This window comes from Saccostrea echinata, unplaced genomic scaffold, assembly GCF_033153115.1.
Source record: "Saccostrea echinata isolate AGI-Se365-2 ecotype Australia unplaced genomic scaffold, CSIRO_AGI_Sech_v1 ptg000009l, whole genome shotgun sequence".
Taxonomy (NCBI): Eukaryota; Metazoa; Mollusca; class Bivalvia; order Ostreida; family Ostreidae; genus Saccostrea; species Saccostrea echinata.
In genome coordinates, this window is record NW_026889758.1 from 5,912,501 (window position 1) to 5,935,294 (window position 22,794).

The window sequence follows — 22,794 nt, forward strand, 5'->3', positions numbered from 1 at the left end:
TATCTCAGTACTGAATGTTTATTGAAACTGTAACTACTGCAAATGATAAAAAAACGAATATTTACGCATCAAGAAAATTTCTACCTCCGTTTTCCGCCATATTGCTTTTCATCTGCCCGCTCGAAATTTTTCGGGCGATCCGGGCTACTTTCTGACCGCCCGGCGGCTTAAAAATATTTGAAACAAGTTACTTGCCCGCTTCCGGAAGTATTAACCGGCTTGACCCGGCTTATGAAACAAGTGCGCCCAATGATGCAGTTGAATAGCTCTCATCAGTATGTTTCAGCATATGAAGTTTGACAATACACATTATTTTGTGCATAGATTTAAATATTAAGATTGGAAAAAAAAATCAGAAGCCAGTCATAAGCTGTTTTTTAGCTTTAGTTTTTCTCTGACTGCCTGGTTGACTTTGGGTGTTGGGTCCCTGAGATTTCTGAATATCTGGTTGACTTTGGGTGCTGGGTTCCTGAGATTTCTGACTGCCTAACATTGGATTTTGTAGTAAGTCAAAAGTATTAAGACTAGAATCAAATAAGTCCATAGAACAGTTCCAGTCAGACAGACTGGAGGACAAACTGCTTCTACCTGGAGAGATAAATTTGGATCCTTGGATTGGGGATTGATGCATGCGTGATGGAGTTGATCTGAATCCATCTGACTGAACAGAGGAATTAGACTTAACAGAACGTTTGCTACATGAACTTGATATTGAGGAATGTCTTCTTCTTTTACTAGGGGTTGGATGTAGCTGAGGTGATGAACACATCATGTCACGTCTAGTCCCTCCAGGAAGGGTCTCATTTCCACTTCTTACTGATCTCTTATCTTTTCTAGGAGAATGAAAAGACAACATTCTGGGTGGGGTGGGAAGGAATCCATCTGACCTGAATGATATAGAACTGAGATTGGACACATGGTCTGATGTAAGAGAGTTCTTCCTTTTCAATTGTGACGGTACTGCCATGAATGGATAATCTCTTTCAACCTGACTTAAAAACACATCAGAAGTGTTACTTTCTTGTTCATCACCAGAGTTTGTTCTCTCGTCTTTAATATTTGAATGAGTATGTTCTGTGTTATTTTCAATGCTCGACATTGAATCATTTTCAACAGTTCTATTAACACCTGAATCCTCCTCCTCCTCTCTATACTTTGACATAACAGGAAAGGAATCATGGGCTTTGGTATTTTCTTCTACATCAGACTGACTTTCATGTGCTTGTCTGGCTATCAGATCATCCAACTCTTTGTTGCCTGTAACCCACACTGGGGCACGGTCTACAGGAAGGGTAGTAGAGTCCCCCATTTGTGTTGAATGTCTTTGTACTGAACTTTTTGAGGATTCTTTCTTTGTTAATTTCCTTTTTTCCTTAATTTCCTCATCCTATAAAGATATAAGTGTATACTAGGAAATAAGGGGTGTTATAGTGTATGTGAACATTATCTTGTTTTACAGCTGATACATGTAATGCAAAATTAGTTACAGAGTATGTAAACATTATCTTGTTTTACAGCTGATACATGTAATGCAAAATTAGTTAGTGTATGTAAACATTAGCTTGTTTTACAGCTGATACATGTAATGCAAAATTAGTTACAGTGTATGTAAACATTATCTTGTTTTACAGCTGATACATGTAATGCAAAATTACATTCACACATCATTATTTGATGGGATGAATATGAATCAGAAATTTACAGCTCTGCCAATATATTACAACCTTGAATATGTGGAAATGTCAATCTTCAATGTGATTGTTTTATATATCAATTGTATCCATAGTGAAAAGGTGTTATAACTACCCACCCTGGTCAGTGTTACAGCTACCCACCCTGGTCAGTGCTACAGATACCCACCCTGGTCACTGCTACAACTATCCACCCTGATTAGTGCTACAAATACCCACCCTGGTTAGTGCTACAACTATCCACCCTGGTTAGTGCTACAGCTACCCACCCTGGTTAGTGCTACAACTATCCATCCTGGTCAGTGCTACTGTTATCCACCCTGGTCAGTGCTACAGCTACCCACCTTTGTCAGAACTACAACTACCCACCCTGGTCAGCGCTACAGCTACCCACCCTGGTTAGTGCTACAGCTACAACCCCCCCCCCCCCCCCCCCCTCTTGTCAGTGCTACAACTACCCACCCTAGTCAGTGCTACAACTACCCACCCTCTTCAGGAGAAGTTGTTTAAAATTCTCCTCGTAATCCTCATCATCCTCTTCCTTATTCCACTGGTGTAGAAGTATCTGACTCAGTGTGTCATAATCCTTCCCATCATCCTCTTCACTGTCAGGCTCTACAGAGTCTTCAAGCTGCACTATGTTCTATAGAAAATGAAAGTAAAAATTCAAAACAATTGACATTGCAAATGCTGATCACTTTTAATTTTCTTCCATTCATTATAAATGAGTCTCACTAGGAATGAAAATCTTTCTGCTCCTCAAGCAACATTTCCTAAACTTTATATGTATATATGTGTTGTTTGCTATTGAAACATACATTGTGCTGCAAGTCTGCAATTTTCCTGGCAACATTAACTTCATGTAGACAGGAGTAACAGAGAGCCTGTTTATGTAATGACAGATTTAGACCACAGGTGTCCACCATACACAGGGAACAGGAGACATGACCTGGCTTACTCAAGGTGATATCTAAAAATAAGACACAGGGTCAGTATCATGTGATCAACTTTAATAAAATGTGTTACATCAACTAAAACAAAGATTATGCACTGAATGTGAGCTGACCCTTACCTAAGGTTATTTGGACAAGTTCAGTATCAGGGGGTTTTATAGAGTAAAATCCTTGTCTGGTACATAATTTTGTAACTGAGAAACATAAGCAGATCATACTAAACAGCCTATGATCAGAGGATGTGTCATGATCTTGAACAAGGACATTTGCATAAGATCATTTCTCATTCACAATAGTATCTGTTTTCAGTATTAAAAGTATAAAGCAATAGGAATGAAATATGATCTCATTCTGTAAATCACTATCATATATCCACTAATCAAATGTCAGCTCATAATCCGCAGGTGCAGTTAAAAAGATGTTAGAACAGTTAGTTTGAGAAAGAATGAAATATAGGGCATAAGTATGCAACACTATGTGCCAAGGTCACAAAGTAGATTTCATAAATTTTATCTTTAAAGCCTTTTACCCCTCTAATACAGGCGCACTGACTTCTTACATAAAAAAAACTATCCTGACTTACAAAAGCACGGGTATGAGAATAACGCATCTTTAAACATAATTACTACAAATGAACTAAATCTCAGACCTGAGAAGAAATCTGACACATTGACATTCTTGGTGGCCTTTTTGCAGCTATCAACATATCTATGTAAATCTTCTGTCCACCTTTTTCCTCTCTCAGTTGTAGAATTATCCATCATTAAATCTCCAGACATTGGCCCTGCACAAAATGTCAGGTCTTTCATTTCATTGCTTGATTTAAACTCTTGGAAATAGAGTTCTCCTAGACTGTCAAGCTAGAAGGCAAATGGAAAAATTTAATTTTCAATAACATAGTATAAATACTAAAAAGACGTACATATTATGTATTTAATTTATAAAAAAAAACATATATCATTATTATACACCTGTAACAAGACAAAGCCTGTAGAAGTTCTGACGACTGAAATTCCAGTCAGAGAGACATTAAACCTGAGGTCAGCAGCAAATTTGTGGAGTGGGTTACAAAGGTCCGGCCACTCAGTAAAGTCTCTGTCAAAAAGATTCAGAAAAGTCATAAATTAAAAACTTTGTTCATATGTTTCATCTATATGTACCAATCCTATCTTGTGTTGATTGATTTACATGTAAAATGCACCGTCCCTCAAAAAAAAAAACATTCATAAAAACTGAGTATTAAAATATATAAGGATAGTAGGATTAATCTCCTCACCCAATTTGAGAAAATTTCCATGGAGATCCTATAGACTGTGGTGATGCCGAGAGACCATATCTGTATTGGTAGGCACAAACTTCTGCTGGAGACAAACTCCCCATAGCAACTAAAACACTGTCAGTTTCCATGACAACAGAAGAAGTCAGCTGTGGGAAATTTCTCAGCATATGGTTCCACTGTAGCATCTGTTAATAGAAAAGTTCAACCAAGGAACATCAGATATTGTCTAGGACAGTAGATACTTCAGTAAGCTTGTGGAGAATTTTACACTTAATATCATAACAAACAAGAAAATTTTCTATTTCCTACAAGGCCCTGCAGTTTTTAACCCTTGACCTTGACCTTTAAACAAGTGGCCTCATAATGATCTTTGTCTCTTTTTATAACAATCATCATGTTCAAATAAACTTCATTTTCTTGTGCTGGTTAGTTAGTGATTAATGACCTAAAATTCTACAGGTAATGCAGTAACATGTATTTTCTAACTTGGGTATACTTTCACTATGTAGGTGAACAAAACTTAGAGTAAGATACCTCAATATACATATAAATAAACATTCTTGATCCTTAAGCCTTGACCTTTGAGCAAATTACAGATATAGCGAAGTAAATTCGCAGGTCCCCATACATCTAAATAAATTAGGACTGCTTATAAAATGTGTTTTACTTGTAGTACATGTACTTCTACTTACAGGGTTCCCGGGAAATCGATCATCCACCAATAAGAGACTCTGGTCTGTAGCTACCAGATAGGCATGATGGGAGAACGGGTGTTTCTCCACCAAACACAACCGCTCAGCAGGATGTAAGAACTTACTGGGCAGTGCAAAAAGGTCAATACTGGAGTCATACTGCCCCTATATGATAATGAAAATCATGGTGTTACAAGCTTGAGAACAGATACTGATGGTAACTCTGGGAATAAGGACACTGTTGGACAATCACTGATAATAACTTTTTTTTCTGGAAGCATTCTAAAACCGAAATTTGATTGATATGAGTAAATACCCTAATGTCAAACATTTGGACGGCTGTACAGTCTGCCATGATGATGTGACGTGGGCTTGATCCAAAGACTGCCTGCCGCCAAGCCTGATGGGAAGGAAATCTGGTCTCCATGTTTTGTCTGACAAGTTGTTTACTGTAATTATTTGTGACAATGTCAGTCGTCATGCCAATGAAAGATAAAAGAATAAACTCTCAAATGATTACAGTCCATTCAACTGCCAACTCTGCTTTGGCAATACAAAACATAGACAGATCTGCTTATCCATGTTACATCTTGTTTGTGAAGATAATCAAATAATTTCTTCATTACTATACAGAAGTATGTACAGGTCTATTTTACAACAATCATCAATATTGAGAACACATGTACCTTGTAAATTCATATATCAACCTCAAGTCAATACAGTGCATTTGACTTTGATATTCATAGAAGCTGACCTTTGAGCTGGAGACCAGAGATAAATGTTTCCTTTGTCTGTGGCCACGGCACACTCTCCAGGAATATAACCACTGAAAAAAGAAAATGCACATACATGTACACAAAACATTTGAAATAATTGATCTTTAAAGATTTACAGTTCTTTTGCATGGATATGGAATGTAGTTGTGCATGAAAAATAACAGAGAGCTGTTAAACCCCTGACCAAGAACTATATATATACTCTGTAAGGCTCAAAACTTTTAAAGGAATTTTTAATAAGAAATTACTATTTCTTGAAATTTTCACACAAGAGCATGCACATTTTACAATGACTTTTGAACATTGTTAAATACAGGGTTCAACCCTTTCATTCCTTGCCCTATCCAGCTCATCTACTTTGTACAGTCCAAGTTTAACCTTATAACCCAAATGATGATCTGCAAAGGGCATGTAAATAAATGTATATATAAATCCATTTCAGGGTTTGTGTAGGTTCTGGCCTGGGTACTGGTAAATAATTGAAATCTGGAAAACCATTCAACATAAACGTGATTGTTCTTGTGGGATCAGTTCTCTCTTGGCAATACAGGGTTGTCCCTAAGACCCGGGGGCCGGAGAATTTCCCCGCCTATAATGATGTAATCCTCCGGTTATTTTGGCATTCCTCCTAAACTCCCGATTAGGTGAGGAACCCCAGATCCCCTTCTACTTTTTAAATGTCCCCTTCTACTTCAATTCTTAGGGACAACCCTGCAATATGAAATCTAGTTAGCACCTGATGTTATTCACTAGGTAGCTCCAGTGGTAAGTCAAAAATGTTAGAAATTTTGAGCCAGGAAATGTTCTAGCTGATTATGTACAGTCAATCCTCATTATCTTAAAATTCGAAGAAAATTTTAAAATATCTGAGAAATCAAGATTTTGAAGTTAAAATACATCAAACGAAAAAGTGGTTGGGACTTCCAAATCACTTAGATGTATCAATGGCATTTGAAATGCCGAAACTCAACTGTATATAGCTTGATCCAATATACATTTGAAATCTAACTAGTAGCCTATGGGCTGCAATGCTCATCCGAGTAACTATGGTCATTCTGCTCTTTTTCAGCAGACTTTTTCCCTATATATTCTTATGTAACATTGAAATATGTTGTGGCCTCACCTTACCCCCAGCCCCACCCTACCCCCAGGTGTCATGATTTGAAGAAACTTGAATCTGAGGATGCTTTCACTTAAATTTGACTAATCATAGCTTTGCTGTTCCCTAGAAGAAGATTTTTCCTATATATTCCTGTTTAAACTTTGATCACCCATCATGGTCCCATCCTACCCCCAGGGGTCATGATTTGAACAAACTTGAATCTACACTTCCTGAAGATGCTTCTATATAAATAATGACTAATCATGACTTTGCTGTTCTTGATAAGAAGAATTTCAAAAAAATTTCCTATGTATACCTATGTAAAACTTAGTGATCATCCGTAGTGGCCTCACCCTACCACTGGGGACGATTCGAACAAACTGGAATCTACACTACCTGATTATACTTTCCAATTAAATATTGTTTATCATGGCTTTGCTGTTCAAGGAAAGAAGATTTTTAAAGATTTATCCTAATTATGTATTCCTTTGTATAACTGATATCGCCCATAGTGGCCCCACACTACCCCGGGGGTCATGATTTGAACAAATTTTAATCTACACTACTGGAAAAAGCTTTCAAATAAATTTCGGTTTTTTTTCTGGCCCAGTGGTTTTTGAGAAGATTTTTAAATTACCTCACCCAATGTTCACTATTTTTTTAATTAGCTTCCATTGGATGAAGATGTGGTCCTTCATTTAAAGAAACTTCCTTTTATCCAAGGATACTCTTTGCCAAGTTTGTTTGAAATTGGCCCAGTGGTTCTGGAGAAAAAGATAAAAATGTGAAAAGTTGACAACATGCTGACGACTACAGACAAATTTTGATCAGGAAAGTTCTCTAGAGTCTTCCAAGTTCTGGTATATACCTCAGATCAACTGAAGTGGGGAATTCATCCTTAAAATGTTCTTTAGCAACAGAACTCAGTGTGCTGGAAACTCCCTCAGCTGATTCTGGAAGTGAGAACAGCTCACAAAGGCTCCCTCCCCTTGCCACACAGAAGTCTAAACAACCAGAATAAAATCTTAATCAACAACAATTTAAATTGAAATCAATGCACTGATAAGTAATGGTAATTATATGTGTCACTTTGTATTGTTATTGAATCAGACTAGAACATTAATGGCTGAAAAATACTCTACCAAGATTTTTGCAGCTTTTGGACTGAAGCTGCTGAATTTCATAGTCAACATTAATGCTGTTTTTAAGTGTTACTTTTACTTCAGGACTTGTGCTTAGTTCAAAGAGAGCTGCAAAAAATAGAAAAGTGATATATTTACCTTATTAAATTTACATTTACGAAAACCTACAGTATTGGAAACATTGACAGGAAATTAAGGAATGAGGTCTGACCAGTTGTTTTAAAATTGTGATCTGCAGGACATATTAAAAGTTGATTTCCACCATTTGCTTGGTTACCAACACTTGCCAAACACCCTCCAGTGTATGTAGAGTTATAGGTCTGGTACAAGGAGATAAAAACAACAATAATAAATAGTAACATAAAATTATCTAATTAGATAAAGGTTTGATAAACAGCTAAAACAATATCCCTTCCCCGCTTTGATTCCTGATGCTTTCACATGAATTCAAGTTATAATTGTATATTTCATATATTTATTGCTTAATTTTACCTACCATGACCTGATGAATGTCTTTGACCTTTTCATACTGTTTTACAAGGTCATCTAACCTCCCAGGAACACCGATAGCTTTGGATTTTTCACTTTTAAGTTGCTCTAGCACTGATGAAAATGCTCCCTGCACCCTTATATTTTGAGGCTACAATTTAGAATACTTAACACAAAAGGAAGTAAATTCCCATGATATTATTTTATACATTTTCTAGATGTTGACTCCCTACCTTTATCAGAACTCCTCTCATTGTTTTTAGTTTATTACAAAAGGCACTAACTTCATGGTAGTGTGTTTTGATTTCCTTTGTGACCCTGTCTTCAAATGGGTATGGAACTAAAATAAAGCAATAGTAAAAATAACAAACCAGTAGTAAAATTGCTAATCAAAATTATTTTACTAAGAAACAGTGTGCTTCCCAAATTATGATTTTTTCCATTTTACTGATAGTCTCATTTCCCCTCTCCTCATTTCTATTTCCTTTACCTTATTTCACACTAAACTTAAGGATATACATGTTTTGACATTTAAAAACCAGTATATCAAATAAAAGAATTTTATACTAGTGAACAATTCAAAATTACATTTTGTATCCCTCATTATTTGCTAGCAAATTTGCAAGTTCACACATTATCCACAGTTTATATCTATTCAGGATGGCAATCTGTATAATCTGTTAATCAGTCAGAATGATGGTAATTGATTGGAAAATTCTGCAATCCGTTAGTCAGAAAAAAAATAAAAATGTGTAAAGTTGAATGCAATTTCTATAAAATTCAATTTCTAATTTACACAAATTTGAAGGTAATTAAGGCACTTGGGATTGAGATTGTGGGATAATTGGTCAGTCCGTTAAAAGTATTAATTACTGATTTAATACTATGACCTTACTCAGCCTGTCCTTACTTCTTTAATGTTAATTCTACTCAATTATCACAAAGATCAAAGAGCCGCAGTCATTATTCTCCAATAAATCACAAACATCATCAACAAATTATCAATAAATTTTAATTGGTTTCCTCTAATTTTGACTGCCATCAAAAGGAAAAGGATAGAGGTAACTTTTGATTGTGATGCAGATTGGTGGGAAAAAATAACTTTGGGTTTGGTATACATCATACTTTTTCTAATACTTGAGATACAAATGAACAAGGAGTAGCATTCGATTGTGACGTCAAAAGACACTACTGATGACGTCTAAATCTAGCTTCTGTATTTCTCTATATAGAAGTTTAAAATATTCGCCATAGCAGAATAGAAATAATTCACTCGTCATCAGAATTGTTGGAGAATATACCCCCCAGTCTCAAGATTTTGTTGGCAAATAAAAACCTTGCCCTTAGGACTTGTTTTTTTTTTGCCAACAAAATCTCTAAACTATCAGGGTATATTCTCCAACAATTCCTCCGACGCAGGTATTATTTCTTAATTAAATCACTGTTGATTACTGTAAACAGATTATAATATCTTACCCATCTTTCCTTTCATTTTCTTATCAAATTATTAAACACACTTTAATCATAATCAAGACTTAGTGCTAATTTTGGTGACAATGCATAATGATTGTGTTACATCTGGTCTGAAAAACTGATGTCTTTGACATCTCGGCATGTTTCATAGCTTTTCTAATATTTTTTTTTTGTCTATGGAAATGAAATACATGTATAGTATTCCGATCAAGCATAAACAGAATAACACTAACATCTATTTCAGTCTTATTGTGTATATAAATACATGAATAGAGCTTACTTTGGAAAATTAAATATGTCAAGAAATGTGTACCGTATTTTGTCATATAATTAACAGGTCGGAACATCTTATGGTTAATGGTTATCGACTGGCATTTCTGTAGTATTTGATTGCCATCCCCAATAAATAAATATATATCTATACATATATATACATGTATAATCAAATATATTTATTATATCACGCAGGATCTTCAAGAGATTATGGTACAAAGATTACCTTTCATTGGAGACAAATGAAGGGGCAAAGCTGGTCTTGATGCAGAATATGTCTTTGACTCAAAAGGAACATGCTGAGAGTGAAATTTTCTTTCCCTTACATCAGCTACATCAATATTTTTGTTGCTTCCCAATCCCTGAAAGATTTGTCTTTGGGTTTTCTCTTTTTGATATTTGATTGGAAAACATTTTTGTGGGAATAAATCCATTACTGAAATAGGAAAAGATCCCGTTTATACATTATACAGTCTGTGAAGTTGGTAATATATATCAACCTTCTGGTTCTACTGAAAGAAAAGTGCAGTAATTTTTCTATTTCACAACAACCAGTATTGTTATACTCAGTAAAGAATAGTCCCTATATTCTCTTTATAGAGAATCTGAGTCAATGTAATTGATAATAGCTCCTCCGAAAAATATTGACCTGTCATTTAATTTCAACTATTGACCGACAAAGAGAGTTTTCCCACATTATTATTGATTTGGATTCTGATAAGAAGATTGATTTATTGTGACGTAATGATACTGTCGCGATTTCCAAAAAGCATAACGTCACAATAGAAAAACCAAGTAACACAAACAAGGCAAGATTTCCTAACACTAGGTCTACACTGAAGATGCAGATAATTTATTTAAAACAAAATACTATTTTAATGATTTGTTTTTCATATAACAAAACAATTACTGACTGTGTTTTTGGGCAACACTGATTATGTTAGCCTCCTCAGGATGAAAGTATTGCCCTCGATCCGCTCCTTGTCGGGCAATATTTCATCCCTTGGAGGCTAACATAATCAATGTTGCCCGAAAACACAGTTAGTATTTGTATAATGTACACCCCTGAATGTCATAATTAAAACTTTACAATTATGATAAATCACAGGCATCTGTATTTTGTATTTTTTCTCTAATAATGAAAGCAAGTGCAGTAGGCTGTGATGATAATTTCTACAAACAAAAATAAATTAATTTAAATTTTACACCGGTAAAGGAAATTCCTGTAATTCTGAACCATCTTTGTGAACATAGCCACATGGTGGCTAGATTATAGCAACAGCTTACTTAAAAAATAATTTTCTAAAAAAGAATTTTTTATATGAAATATCGTTGCACCTAAACTGTTATATATGCATCTTATTCCTTAATTACAATATACTTTCAAAGCTAATTAATATATTTTTCTAATGTTTTCCAATGTAAATTTATATCTCATTTCAGTCATTTGGGATATCGTATATATCACAAGTGGGCTATAACTGTAGAATTATTTTAATATGTGGGACTCAATGTTCATGTGCACTCAAAATATTAGTGATTTGTTGGGATGTAATTTCATGGGTATTTTGTACATACAGAAGATTCAATGAATTGATGTGTAGACAGTTTTAGTTGGTGGGGATGTAGATTCGTGGGTAAGAGTGAGATACAAAATCCATGAACATTGGTCCCCCACAAACAATAAAAATTCCACAATATACTGAAGGGAAAAAGACACGCAGGGTAACATAACATGTGCTAATTATACAATGCATGGCTGAAAATTATAACCAGAAGTCTCTGACGAAACTGAAGCTCTACTTGTTTGTACATGTACTTATAACAAAGGAACAGAAAAGTAGCACTTGCATTTGAAACAATGCAAAAGCAATAAATAAAATAATGGTCCTTGGTTTAGTCTCTTTTTGTGGCAAGATTTATTGCAATCAGACTAAAACTGTTGGAAGAGTAGCCTTTTGAAAGATTTCACAGAAATTTCTATTTTTTGTAACCATGGAAAGACCATTTATCAAAATTGAAAACAGATACCGTATATACTCGCCTATAAGTCGGTTGTATTTTTTAAGCTTCAATTTGAGGGATTGACCCGCTAAAATACCTATATTTTTATAACTTGCGTATAAGTTGGATAAGGAGTTTTGGACCAAAGTTTAACTCTCAAAAGACCGACTTATAGGCGAGTATATACGGTGTACAGAATTATACATCTAAGTGTGTCTACTGTGTGCAAAGGTATATTGAAATTAGACCAAAACTGTAGGAGGAGTACATCACTACATGTAGCATTTTGAAATTATTTCACAGAAATTTCTATTTTTAGTAACCATAAAATCTTAAGGAAATTTCACAGAAATTTCTATTTTTGGTAACCATGGCAACACTGTTCATCAAAATCAAAACAGAATCACTGAATTATCTTTCTTAGTATATTCTACTTGTATGCCAAGTTATACTGAAAATTGAAATCAGACCAAAGCTGTAAGAGCAGCATTTTGAAAAATTGTTTACAGACAGCTAGACAGGCGGACAGACAATGGACACCTCACTATCACATAAGTCTCTGACCAGTAGAGCTAAAAACTGGTCAGAGGATTTTTCTTGCTGTCTACTTAAAACAGTCTCAAAAAATTCTCAACCGTGTAATATATCAGGCATATATCATTATGTGACCCAGGGAAAGTGATAAAAAGCCAAAATATCATGAAGAAAAATGGTGACAAGTTGGGCAACACATTCTGTCTTCTGTCACTTGATAATCTTGAGGTACAGACATCATTTTCTGCTAACTAGAGTCAATTTGAAATTTTTGCCAATCACGGTACAGCAAATAGAAGTTTAGAGGGGTCTGAATATTGCAATGCTAATTTGAGGTCAAAGCTCAATCTCCCATGCAGAGTTGTTGTTCATTCCTCTCTCAGACACCTCTGCAATGAGCTGGTGTAACGATTTTTGGCATAAGGTAAAAAACATGATTTTCCAAGGATTACTTCAAATTTAACGAATAGTTCTACATCTAGTTGGTAAATATATACCTTAAAAGACAAACATTAGTGTAGGAATTTTATTATAATGAATTAAAACAAAAACACTATTTCTTGTGCTTACATGCAAAAATCACTGTTATATATGCAAACCAATGACAGAGGTGAATGCATGAGTCAACGGTAGAGTGGTCAAAGCTAGGTAACAGGTTGCTGTGAGTTCTTGTGAGAGTTCCACCATAGAATGTTTTCTCAGTAGTCTGAGAGGAACTGGAGGGGTTGCTGACCAACCGTGGCATCCACATGTGATGCCACCATGTAAAAGGCTACTTATCTTGCCATCCACATAATAACCACATCACAACCACTATTGATACCGTATGCAGTCAACTGACCATCAATTTCATACCCAAAATAGAATTCAATTTAGCTAGTTTGCAAGCTCATTGACCTTTTATTTGTGTTCCTCTTATTTGTGTGTCATATGGCTTAGCCTAATTTCCAGAATGATAAACCTAAACCCCAAGTAAATACAGCTTGTCAAGACTAAAGAATTTCTAGGAAATCATCACATTCATCTATACTAGACTGTGTGTTGTCCAATTTGTGCCAATCGAACATCTATGTTCTAAATGGACAGTAAGGTACGAAGGCATCAGAATGACCCTGCTTCTCTCGACTAAGTAAGGGCTGTCTTGTTAGAAGAGTGGATCGAATAATACACTCAAGAGAAACATAAATGAACTCCCCTGCATGCACAGGAGAATCAGTTCTGCAAGATATATGCGAGAGGGAGGTATATGAGATATTGATCAGTCAGTCGATTTTGCTTTGGAGGTATCTTTAAATGTATGCTTCAATTGCTCACGAATTATAGGTCAAAAATCAAATAAGATTTTAGTAACTTGTAGATTAAAGATGCATTGGAATGTTATATAACATAAACATTGATGAAACATTTGAATAAATAAAACTAAATAACCTCAAATGTTAACCCTGCATTTCCTTTTCCTTTCAATAAAATCCCTTTCGGACTAATCCACACCTTGCGAAAATTGTGTCCCTGTTCAGGGTAAACCAAAAGGGAAAGAAATTATGTTTCTCCTCTTTATGCTACCAAACAATTGGGCATGCTGTGATAAATCCACAGGGATTTCATTTTTTTCTTTTCAGAGTGTGGGTAGCCCCAGCCTGGGGCAATCATATTATGAGATGCAAATATTTTTTTCTTTCAAATAACGAAGTTTCAACAGGTCAAGCACAATCTCTTGATTAAGCTATATAGCTTGAAATAGCTATATAGCTTTATCAAGCTACTCAAAATAGCTTGATAAAGTTATTTATATGCAGTTTTTCACAAAAATGTTTTTTGTAAGAAATAGACAAAAAGTTGCAAGTATTTGACTATTCACATATATGTACAATTGGCTACCAAAAAAGCAACTCAAATCAAAGATAGTTCTAACATTACAGCTTTTGAATACTTCCAAGCAAAAGATGAATTTCCATTGTTTGAGTAACTGTACCCTTGTGTGCATTGAGGTGTGGATATGTATGATTGCTTCTCATTGTGCTGAAGTATTACCAATCAATTATCTAATATCTTGTTGACAATAACTGCCCTCCTTTATAATTTCATTCAAGAAGTAACTGTGTGGTCACTAATCAATAGACCAAAAACTTTTAGAACTTCAGTACAATGTCTCTCAAGGGGATGCAATTTGATGAGTGATTTTTACATGCATTGTATTCAGAAGAGTTCAAAGTGGAATATTATCACTGCACCAAGGTGCGACTTTTCATACATGCTGAAAAAATAAAACATTTAAGAAAAAATGTGATAAAATAGCTAAATCAAGCCATTCTGAGTAGCTTAATAAAGCTATATTCTATATAGCTAAATCAAGCTATATAGCTAAATCAAGAGATTGTGTCAGACCTGTTCAAACCAGAAAAATGCAAAGGCTACTGTGAGGATTCTATAGCCCCCTCTCCCCCCCCCCCCCAAAAAAAAAATAATGGCGGCTAAGGGTTTTGAAAAGTGTGGATGATTCAACTGTTGGCCAACCTGTTAGATGGGAGGCAAAATGTCAAAATTTCCTGTCTTAAGATATATATATCATATACACCATATATCGTAGAGACACCAGACCAAAATTTTTAGTCTCTACAAATCTCGCTGAGATTATGTAACTACCTTGATGTTGTTTATACCATTTTTTCAAGACACCATCTTCTAATCAACCGCTTAACATGTGTTTAAGTGACAAACGTTAAGGAAAGAGGTCCATGGAGAATATATCCATTATTCATTAAGAAATGTTGACAAACTCACGCTTACTTGATACCGGATAATAAAATGGGGAAAGAAATGAAAAACAAAACTGGTACTCATTTCCGGAAAAGAAATGGTGACATATGGGATTCATAAGGATAAACTATGTTTAAGTCAAATATAATTAATATGTAAGACGGTGCGACCGTTGGTGAGGGCGGAGCCATCAAGTGAACATTTCTACATTTTATTGTTTAATGATAAATCAGTGTTAAAATCAAGTTGTAAGTCATAACAAAGACCTCAGTCCTTTTAAAAAAGCTCTAATTAAGTTCTCTTACCTCAAATATTTTTTATTTCAAATAAAGAAATTTAAGAGTATTTGGTTTTATAAAGCTGCAAAACTTTTACTAAGATATTTCATCATGAATTGCTTGGCCAGAGCACTCAAAATCAAATAGCATAACGGGGAAAGAGTGTGCACTGGACCAGTGTCGCCAGTCAGGGATTCAACCTACCCAGGCCCAAGAACTCTTAAACGTGAACTTTTTCATCTATATGTATCTGTCCAACAATTATACGTGAGCTTGCATGAGCATCATTTCTTTATCTTTCACGACTTAATAAAAAAAAACCAATCCAGAAACATCAAGTCATTTAATTCTCATCTTTTACTTCCAATGCATGGTTATGACATCAAATACAAACAAGCATTCTGAGAGTATTGCATTAGCAATACTAGTCCCCTACCGGCAAGTGTAATCTGGTTCCCGTTAAGAATTGAAAATGCCATAATTCCGTGAAAAATTAATGAAGCGGGACGAAATGCAAACTTGATCTATAACTAATCAAGGTAAAGCAACATACCAAAAATCAGCACAATATCTACAAGCGTTTAGAAGAAAATTGCGGAAAACCCTTAAAAATTAAAAAGGCCGTAATTCCGGCAAAAGTCAATGAAGCGGAACGAAATGCAAACTTGATCTGTAACTCATCAAGATACACTCACGTACCAAAAATCAGCTCAATATCTGCAAGCGTTTAAGAAAAAAGTGCGGAAAACCAAGTGGGACAGACTGACAGACAGACAGAGGGACAGACAGACAGACAGACGGACGGACAGACGGACGGACAGACTCAGAGGAAACCTATAGTCCCCTCCGGTTTCACCGGTAGGGGACTAACAAGCATTCTGAGAGTACTGCATTAGCAATACTAGTCCCCTACCGGCAAGTGTAATCTGGTTCCGTTCCCGTTAAGAATTGAAAATGCCATAATTCCGTCAAAAATTAATGAAGCGGGACGAAATGCAAACTTGATCTATAACTAATCAAGGTAAAGCCACATACCAAAAATCAGCTCAATATCTACAAGCGTTTAGAAGAAAATTGCGGAAAACCCCTAAAAATTGAAAAGGCCGTAATTCCGTCAAAAATCAATGAAGCGGAACGAAATGCAAACTTGATCTGTAACTCATCAAGATACACTTACATACCAAAAATCAGCCCAATATCTGCAAGCGTTTAGGAAAAAAGTGCGGAAAACCAAGTGGGACAGACTGACAGACAGATAGAGGGACAGACAGACAGACAGACAGACAGACAGACAGACGGACAGACAGACAGACAGACGGACAGACGGACGGACAGACTCAGAGGAAACCTATAGTCCCCTCCGGTTTCACCGGTAGGGGACTAATAAGGACCATTGTCAGGGACTACATCGGAAGTTGAACTTGGGACCCAAACTACAGAAAGATGATCTGACTCCTGGGTTATCAGAACACTTGAAAACTGATCATCTGACCAACACTAGGGCTGTGTATCGTGAGGGCTAAAAGTATCAGCATCGCAAAATTTCTGAGAATTATTTTCTTAATTTTAATGGAAAAATGTAGAGTAAATGTAACGTTTCTGCATTTTTAAAAAAACTAATCTGATTCGAATAGTCTTTAGTGCTTTCTAAAACTAACATAAACGCAAGATGTTTTTTTTTTAATATCTGGAAAAACGAATTTAACTCAATGAAAGTTTTTTTTTTCCAAATATTAAATTGTTTAAGCGAAAACTATTAGAATTTTTAAACCAAAACTTGTGAATAATAGGATACATTTCTGAATAGAATATTTGTCAATGTATCGACCCCCCCCCCCCCTCTGCATCAGTAATTGATGTTTTGTGACATCCCTATCCACAACATAATAAAATGGATCATATATGGAAGCTTTAAAAAAAAAGATATTTTAGCACTACTCAACAACTTTGAACTCTTTACATGGATTAGCATGGGTAATGTCAAATGAAGATTCGTTTTTTGGGTTTTTAGTCCCCTACCGGTGAAACCGGAGGGGACTATAGGTTTCCTCTGAGTCTGTCCGTCCGTCTGTCTGTCTGTCTGTCCCTCTGTCCCACTTGGTTTTCCGCACTTTTTTCCTAAACGCTTGCAGATATTGAGCTGATTTTTGGTATGTGAGTGTATCTTGATGAGTTACAGATCAAGTTTGCATTTCGTTCCGCTTCATTGATTTTTGACGGAATTACGGCCTTTTCAATTTTTACGGGTTTTCCGCAATTTTCTTCTAAACGCTTGTAGATATTGAGCTGATTTTTGGTATGTGGGTTTACCTTGATTAGTTATAGATCAAGTTCGCATTTCCTCCCTCTTCATTAATTTTTGACGGAATTATGGCATTTTCAATTCTTAACTGGAACCAGATTACACTTGCCGGTAGGGGACTAGTATTGCTAATGCAATACTCTCAGAATGCTTGTTTTTTTTTGGGGGGGGGGGGGGGTTAAGCCAAGAGAACACGAAACTTTACTCATATACATGTCATGTATTTTGCCATCCCTCCTGTATTGTTTAACTTACTTTTTCTCATATGGTTATGTACATGTATTGTTAGTCCCCTACCGGTGAAACCGGAGGGGACTATAGGTTTCCTCTGAGTCTGTCCGTACCTCTGTCTGTCCGTCTGTCTGTCTGTCTGTCCGTCTGTCTGTCCCTCTGTCTGTCTGTCAGTCTGTCCCACTTGGTTTTCCGCACTTTTTTCTTAAACGCTTGCAGATATTGAGCTGATTTTTGGTATGTGAGTGTATCTTGATAAGTTACAGATCAAGTTTGCATTTCGTTCCGCTTCATTGATTTTTGCCGGAATTACGGCCTTTTCAATTTTAGAGGTTTTCCGCAATTTTCTTCTAAACGCTTGTAGATATTGAGCTGATTTTTCGTATGTGGCTTTACCTTGATTAGTTATAGATCAAGTTTGCATTTCGTCCCACTTCATTAATTTTTGACGGAATTATGGCATTTTCAATTTTTAACGGGAACCAGATTACACTTGCCGGTAGGGGACTAGTATTGCTAATGCAATACTCTCAGAATGCTTGTTTAACTTAGTTTTTCTCATGATTTTATACTTTATACACTATCATAATCCACCATAGGTTCCAACTGGCTAATACATTTTCTGTTCTATATTTCTAAAAGTACTTTTTAAAGTAAAAATTAGAAATCATTTTATTTTATCCGTTGAAACGTATCCACATGTATAAATGGAACATGTGTTTGATGTGGTAGTTTGAGCTTCAGACATGTCCAAAGATTTTTCTTTTGATGGTGAGCTTCACAAAACTGAAATTTAACACTTAAAAAAATGATAAATCTTTTGAGAAAAAAAATTCACAACAAAAATGAGACACAGGCTCCACCTACAAATGTATATAGGAACAAGCAAGTAATCAAAGACAAGAATGAATGAATGAATAGATAAATAATAAATAAATAAAATTAAGAAAAAATTTTAAAAATCAAAATGCATACCCCTTCCCCCCTTCTTGAGTTCATACCAGAATTCAGTAAAGCTTTTCATGCTTTTTACCACTAAAACATTTTTTTAAAATGTATTATTCAATAGAAAAATTATAGTGTGTCACAAAAAATCTTATATTTCTAGTATGTGTATTGAAAATAATCCTGAAGACATTCGTAATTAATAAATTTTATTAACAAATAAATTAGAGTTGTTTCTTTTCCGTAAAGTCTGGTGAAACGGCCACAGAAAGATCCGCCCCTCCATAGTGCGTAGTACGCAGTTTAGACAGTGACGTCACTGGAATTCGTTAAACTAAGTTTTTTTGTTTCACCAAAATATAGTAAAGTTTATTAAAAGGTGAATAAATCTGTTTTTAAAAAGAGAGTACGCATATGAAATATCAATTATTACAGGTTGTTAAAAATGCAACAGTTTCCGCTGATTCATCAATGAATGACGTCACATGTCAGGTCTATGACGATCGAGAGCAAGTTATAGTTGAAAACGAAAGTAACAAGGATTTGTACCATAAGGGTTGGAATTAAAATTTCGATTCTCCAGCATCTCGTTAATGCGGGAATTTGTCGCGAGATTCAAGATGGAAAAGACTATGGACGCCATATTGGCGACAAGGTTCTCAGTTCCATAGGTATTGTAATAAAATTATAGTTTACAATAGAATTCAATATATTTTACATACATACGTGTTACCTATAGGGAGAGCTTCGCTCTCACGGGCCCTTCGGGCCCGTGAGAGGGCTCCGCCCTCTATAAAAATAAGCCAAAGAGTATGTCCTATATTGACATCCAGGAGGCTGATCTGGGTCCTTTCACTACAGAATATTTATTCAATTTGGGCCAATAACCTATAGTACAGTACTTTTACGTACGAATTAACAAATTTTTCAACACATTTGTAAAAATGAAAGTAAAAATAAAAAGTAAGGAATTTATTTATTTATTTCCAAAATTAGTTGTAAATGATGTTTTTCATTGGAAATATTTGATATGTTTAATGATAGTAAATGTATTCCAACTCCTTTGTGTTTTTAAACGATTTTTGAATTATAATTCTTTAAAGCAATAAGATAATGTACCATACTCAGATACTGAGGCATCCAGCACAATCCTCTTGATTTAGGGATGTAACTCTAATTATCTATAATTATATAGTTTTAAGCTATTCAACGTAGATTGCTTAAGCTATTTCAATACAGTATTTCACGTTTTTTAAATAATAAGTAGACAAAAGGTGGCAAGTATGTGACTACTCATATTTGTACTACATGGCTGTTTTTGAACAATTTTAAGCAGAGATTTGGTAACTGTGATACACTTTGCATAACTAAGTATGATTACTTATTATTGTGATGAATTATTACCAATCAATTATCTTGCTTACCACAATTGTCCTCCTAAATAAAATTTTATTCCAGAAGTAACTTTGTGGTCACCATGGTCACAAATCAATTGCTCTATGTCTAAATGGCCTCAAAACTTTAAGAACTTTGAGTATAAAGTCTCTGAAGAATACGCAATTTGATGAGTGATTTTATTTTCCTTTCATTGTTTTCAGACGAGTTCAAAGTTGAAAACTTTCATTGCACCAGTGCGACTTTTTTTACATGCTGAGAAAATTGGACATTTAAAAAAAAATATGATAAAAAAAGCTAAATAAAACTATTTTGAATAGCTAAATCAAGCTATTTTGAATAGCTTAACCAAGCTGTATATATGTAATATTAGCATATTCAAGCTAAATTGTAAGTGGATTGAATCAAAAGATTGTGCTGGACCTGTGTGAGCTTGGCTAAGATGTATAATTATTTAAACTGTTATTTATTTCTTTTCATGCATCGAAACATCTTTTCTGTATAGGGTAAGTATTAGATTGAAAAGTTGAACATCCACTCTTCTCTGTAAATGAAGTAAATTCTGTTAAACGTTGAGTCTTAATCATTTCTGACGAGCACAGCAAGTGCACATAATCCTAGGAAGTTGTACCCACAGATTTGAATACTTGTAGTTGGACCGCTGTAGCCACGTGGAGATGGGTGGCTAATGATGAGAACTGTGGAATCTGTAGAATGGCTTTTGATGGCTGCTGTCCTGATTGCAAACTACCAGGGGATGATTGTCCACTAGGTAAGGCCAACAAAATCATTTATTTGATGTACTCTGACCAACCCCTCAAAATATTCCGTACTCAATAATTTTTTCAGTACTTTAACATGTTTAAATTTACTTAATTTCTGTATGTTTGCAGGGAAAAACAGAAGTTTCTCATTATCATTTTTAAAGTATTTATATTTCAAAGACACATTTAGATCGAGTTTTTTCAGGCAGTCCTGTGTGTAATGAAAACATCAATAAATTTATAAGGGTGTGACTTTTATGATGAATATCAATGTGCAAGATAATGTAGAAGTTTGGGCTTTACAGACCGTGGATATCAGCTCAGTGGTTAGAGCACCTGACTAGTAATGCAGAGGTCCTGGGTTCGATTCCCTGTCCAGCCATATGTTATGTTCATGCATCTCTCCTTTCCTACTACATTTAAGGAGAAATGCATGAAGAAAACATATGGCTGGATCGGGAATCGCTCCTGGGACCCTGGCCTGCATTACTACTCAGTTGCTCTAACCACTGAGCTATCCAGGCCGATGTTCAAGGTCCATAAAGCCTGAACTTCCACATTAATAAGAATAAAAAAAAATACCTACCCACCTTGAAAAATGTAGGCATCTTTAAAATTGTGGGTCAGAGTACATCCATAAAAAAAAAAAAATGAATGATAGCCTAAACGATACTCATACACATGCATTCACCCTTCCACCTATAATGTAGTTTTATTATGTAAAGTGTACAGAAATGTTTTGCTTACAGTTATATTACAAAGTTTATAGTAATTGTGTATTATCTAATAAAGAAATAAAAATAAAATACCACTAATTATTATTGATAAATTTTAACTTCCAGTTTACTTACTAATTAATATTATAAAGAATTTTCAAATCCATTAATAATAATTTTGTAATTTGTTTGTTAATCAGAATAATTTTTGCAACCCCATTTCTTTTCAGTGTGGGGGGAATGTTCTCATTGTTTTCACATACACTGTATCGTCAAATGGTTGAACTCCCAGCAAGTTAATCAGCTTTGTCCAATGTGTCGACAAGACTGGAAATTCAAAAGTGACACAGAAATGCCTGGTACGTGAGACAGTGATTGAGTAAATTGTACTAAAGAATGCAGACTTCACATTCCTGTTATTAAAATGGTGAATCATAATTATTATTTTGTAAATCCTCAACTACAGTAGTGTTTTTGAGACATTGATATACTCAGTCAGTCAGGAGGGCTTAGATCTTATATGCTGGTTACAGGCATGTACATGTATGTAACATTGTTGCACAGAATGCCTATAGATGTAGTTGTTACTTTTGTCAATAAAATGAATGCATTTAAAGGTCCTGTTTTTTTTTTTATTCAAAGTATGCATGTGTATTTCAATATACAAATTTTATTGTCATATAGAATCAGACTTTCTGATTTCATGTATCATCTAAGCTCTTCCAAACGATGATGCAAATATGAACATCATATCTCTAACCTTTTTATTGAATGGAAAATAGATAAACAGGCAGATGTACACATATAGACATCAGTAATCCTATTCCCCTCTTTTAAATGGCAAGGACAACATTTTTTTTTTCTGCTGGACCAGCATTGGGCCTAGCTAGAAACACGATACATGTAACATTATAAAAAAATTTAAATATAGGAATAAAATAAGTTTAGACTCGTATTTCTCTGAATAATTTTCTAGCAGAGTATAAAGTGTAAACACG

At 35.0% G+C, this 22,794-nt stretch overlaps 1 protein-coding gene and 1 long non-coding RNA gene across 2 annotated transcripts in view; one reads left to right on the forward strand and one right to left on the reverse strand.

Annotated features, from left to right (window-relative positions):
* The window catches only part of LOC133181673 (uncharacterized), a 15,818-nt gene extending 656 nt beyond the window's left edge, over window positions 1-15,162 (reverse strand). The window contains exons 1-16 of the mRNA XM_061316232.1: window positions 15,052-15,162; window positions 10,097-10,306; window positions 8,358-8,464; window positions 8,132-8,275; window positions 7,847-7,955; window positions 7,636-7,743; window positions 7,362-7,497; window positions 5,370-5,441; window positions 4,932-5,064; window positions 4,616-4,780; window positions 3,921-4,108; window positions 3,616-3,739; window positions 3,294-3,504; window positions 2,510-2,661; window positions 2,179-2,334; window positions 1-1,387 (exon numbers count right to left, since the gene is read on the reverse strand). The exon at window positions 1-1,387 is cut by the window's left edge and continues 656 nt beyond it. Of these exons, the coding sequence (XP_061172216.1) occupies window positions 353-1,387; window positions 2,179-2,334; window positions 2,510-2,661; window positions 3,294-3,504; window positions 3,616-3,739; window positions 3,921-4,108; window positions 4,616-4,780; window positions 4,932-5,064; window positions 5,370-5,441; window positions 7,362-7,497; window positions 7,636-7,743; window positions 7,847-7,955; window positions 8,132-8,275; window positions 8,358-8,464; window positions 10,097-10,304 (3,048 nt within the window). The 5' untranslated portion in view covers window positions 10,305-10,306; window positions 15,052-15,162 and the 3' untranslated portion in view covers window positions 1-352. The remainder of the gene's footprint in view (window positions 1,388-2,178; window positions 2,335-2,509; window positions 2,662-3,293; window positions 3,505-3,615; window positions 3,740-3,920; window positions 4,109-4,615; window positions 4,781-4,931; window positions 5,065-5,369; window positions 5,442-7,361; window positions 7,498-7,635; window positions 7,744-7,846; window positions 7,956-8,131; window positions 8,276-8,357; window positions 8,465-10,096; window positions 10,307-15,051) is intronic.
* Window positions 15,163-20,646: 5,484 nt separating this feature from the next.
* Window positions 20,647-22,114, forward strand: LOC133181675 (uncharacterized). The gene is made up of 2 exons (XR_009720490.1): window positions 20,647-21,088; window positions 22,027-22,114. It is a non-coding gene; the product is annotated as an uncharacterized LOC133181675 (long non-coding RNA).
* The last annotated feature ends 680 nt before the right edge of the window (window positions 22,115-22,794 follow it).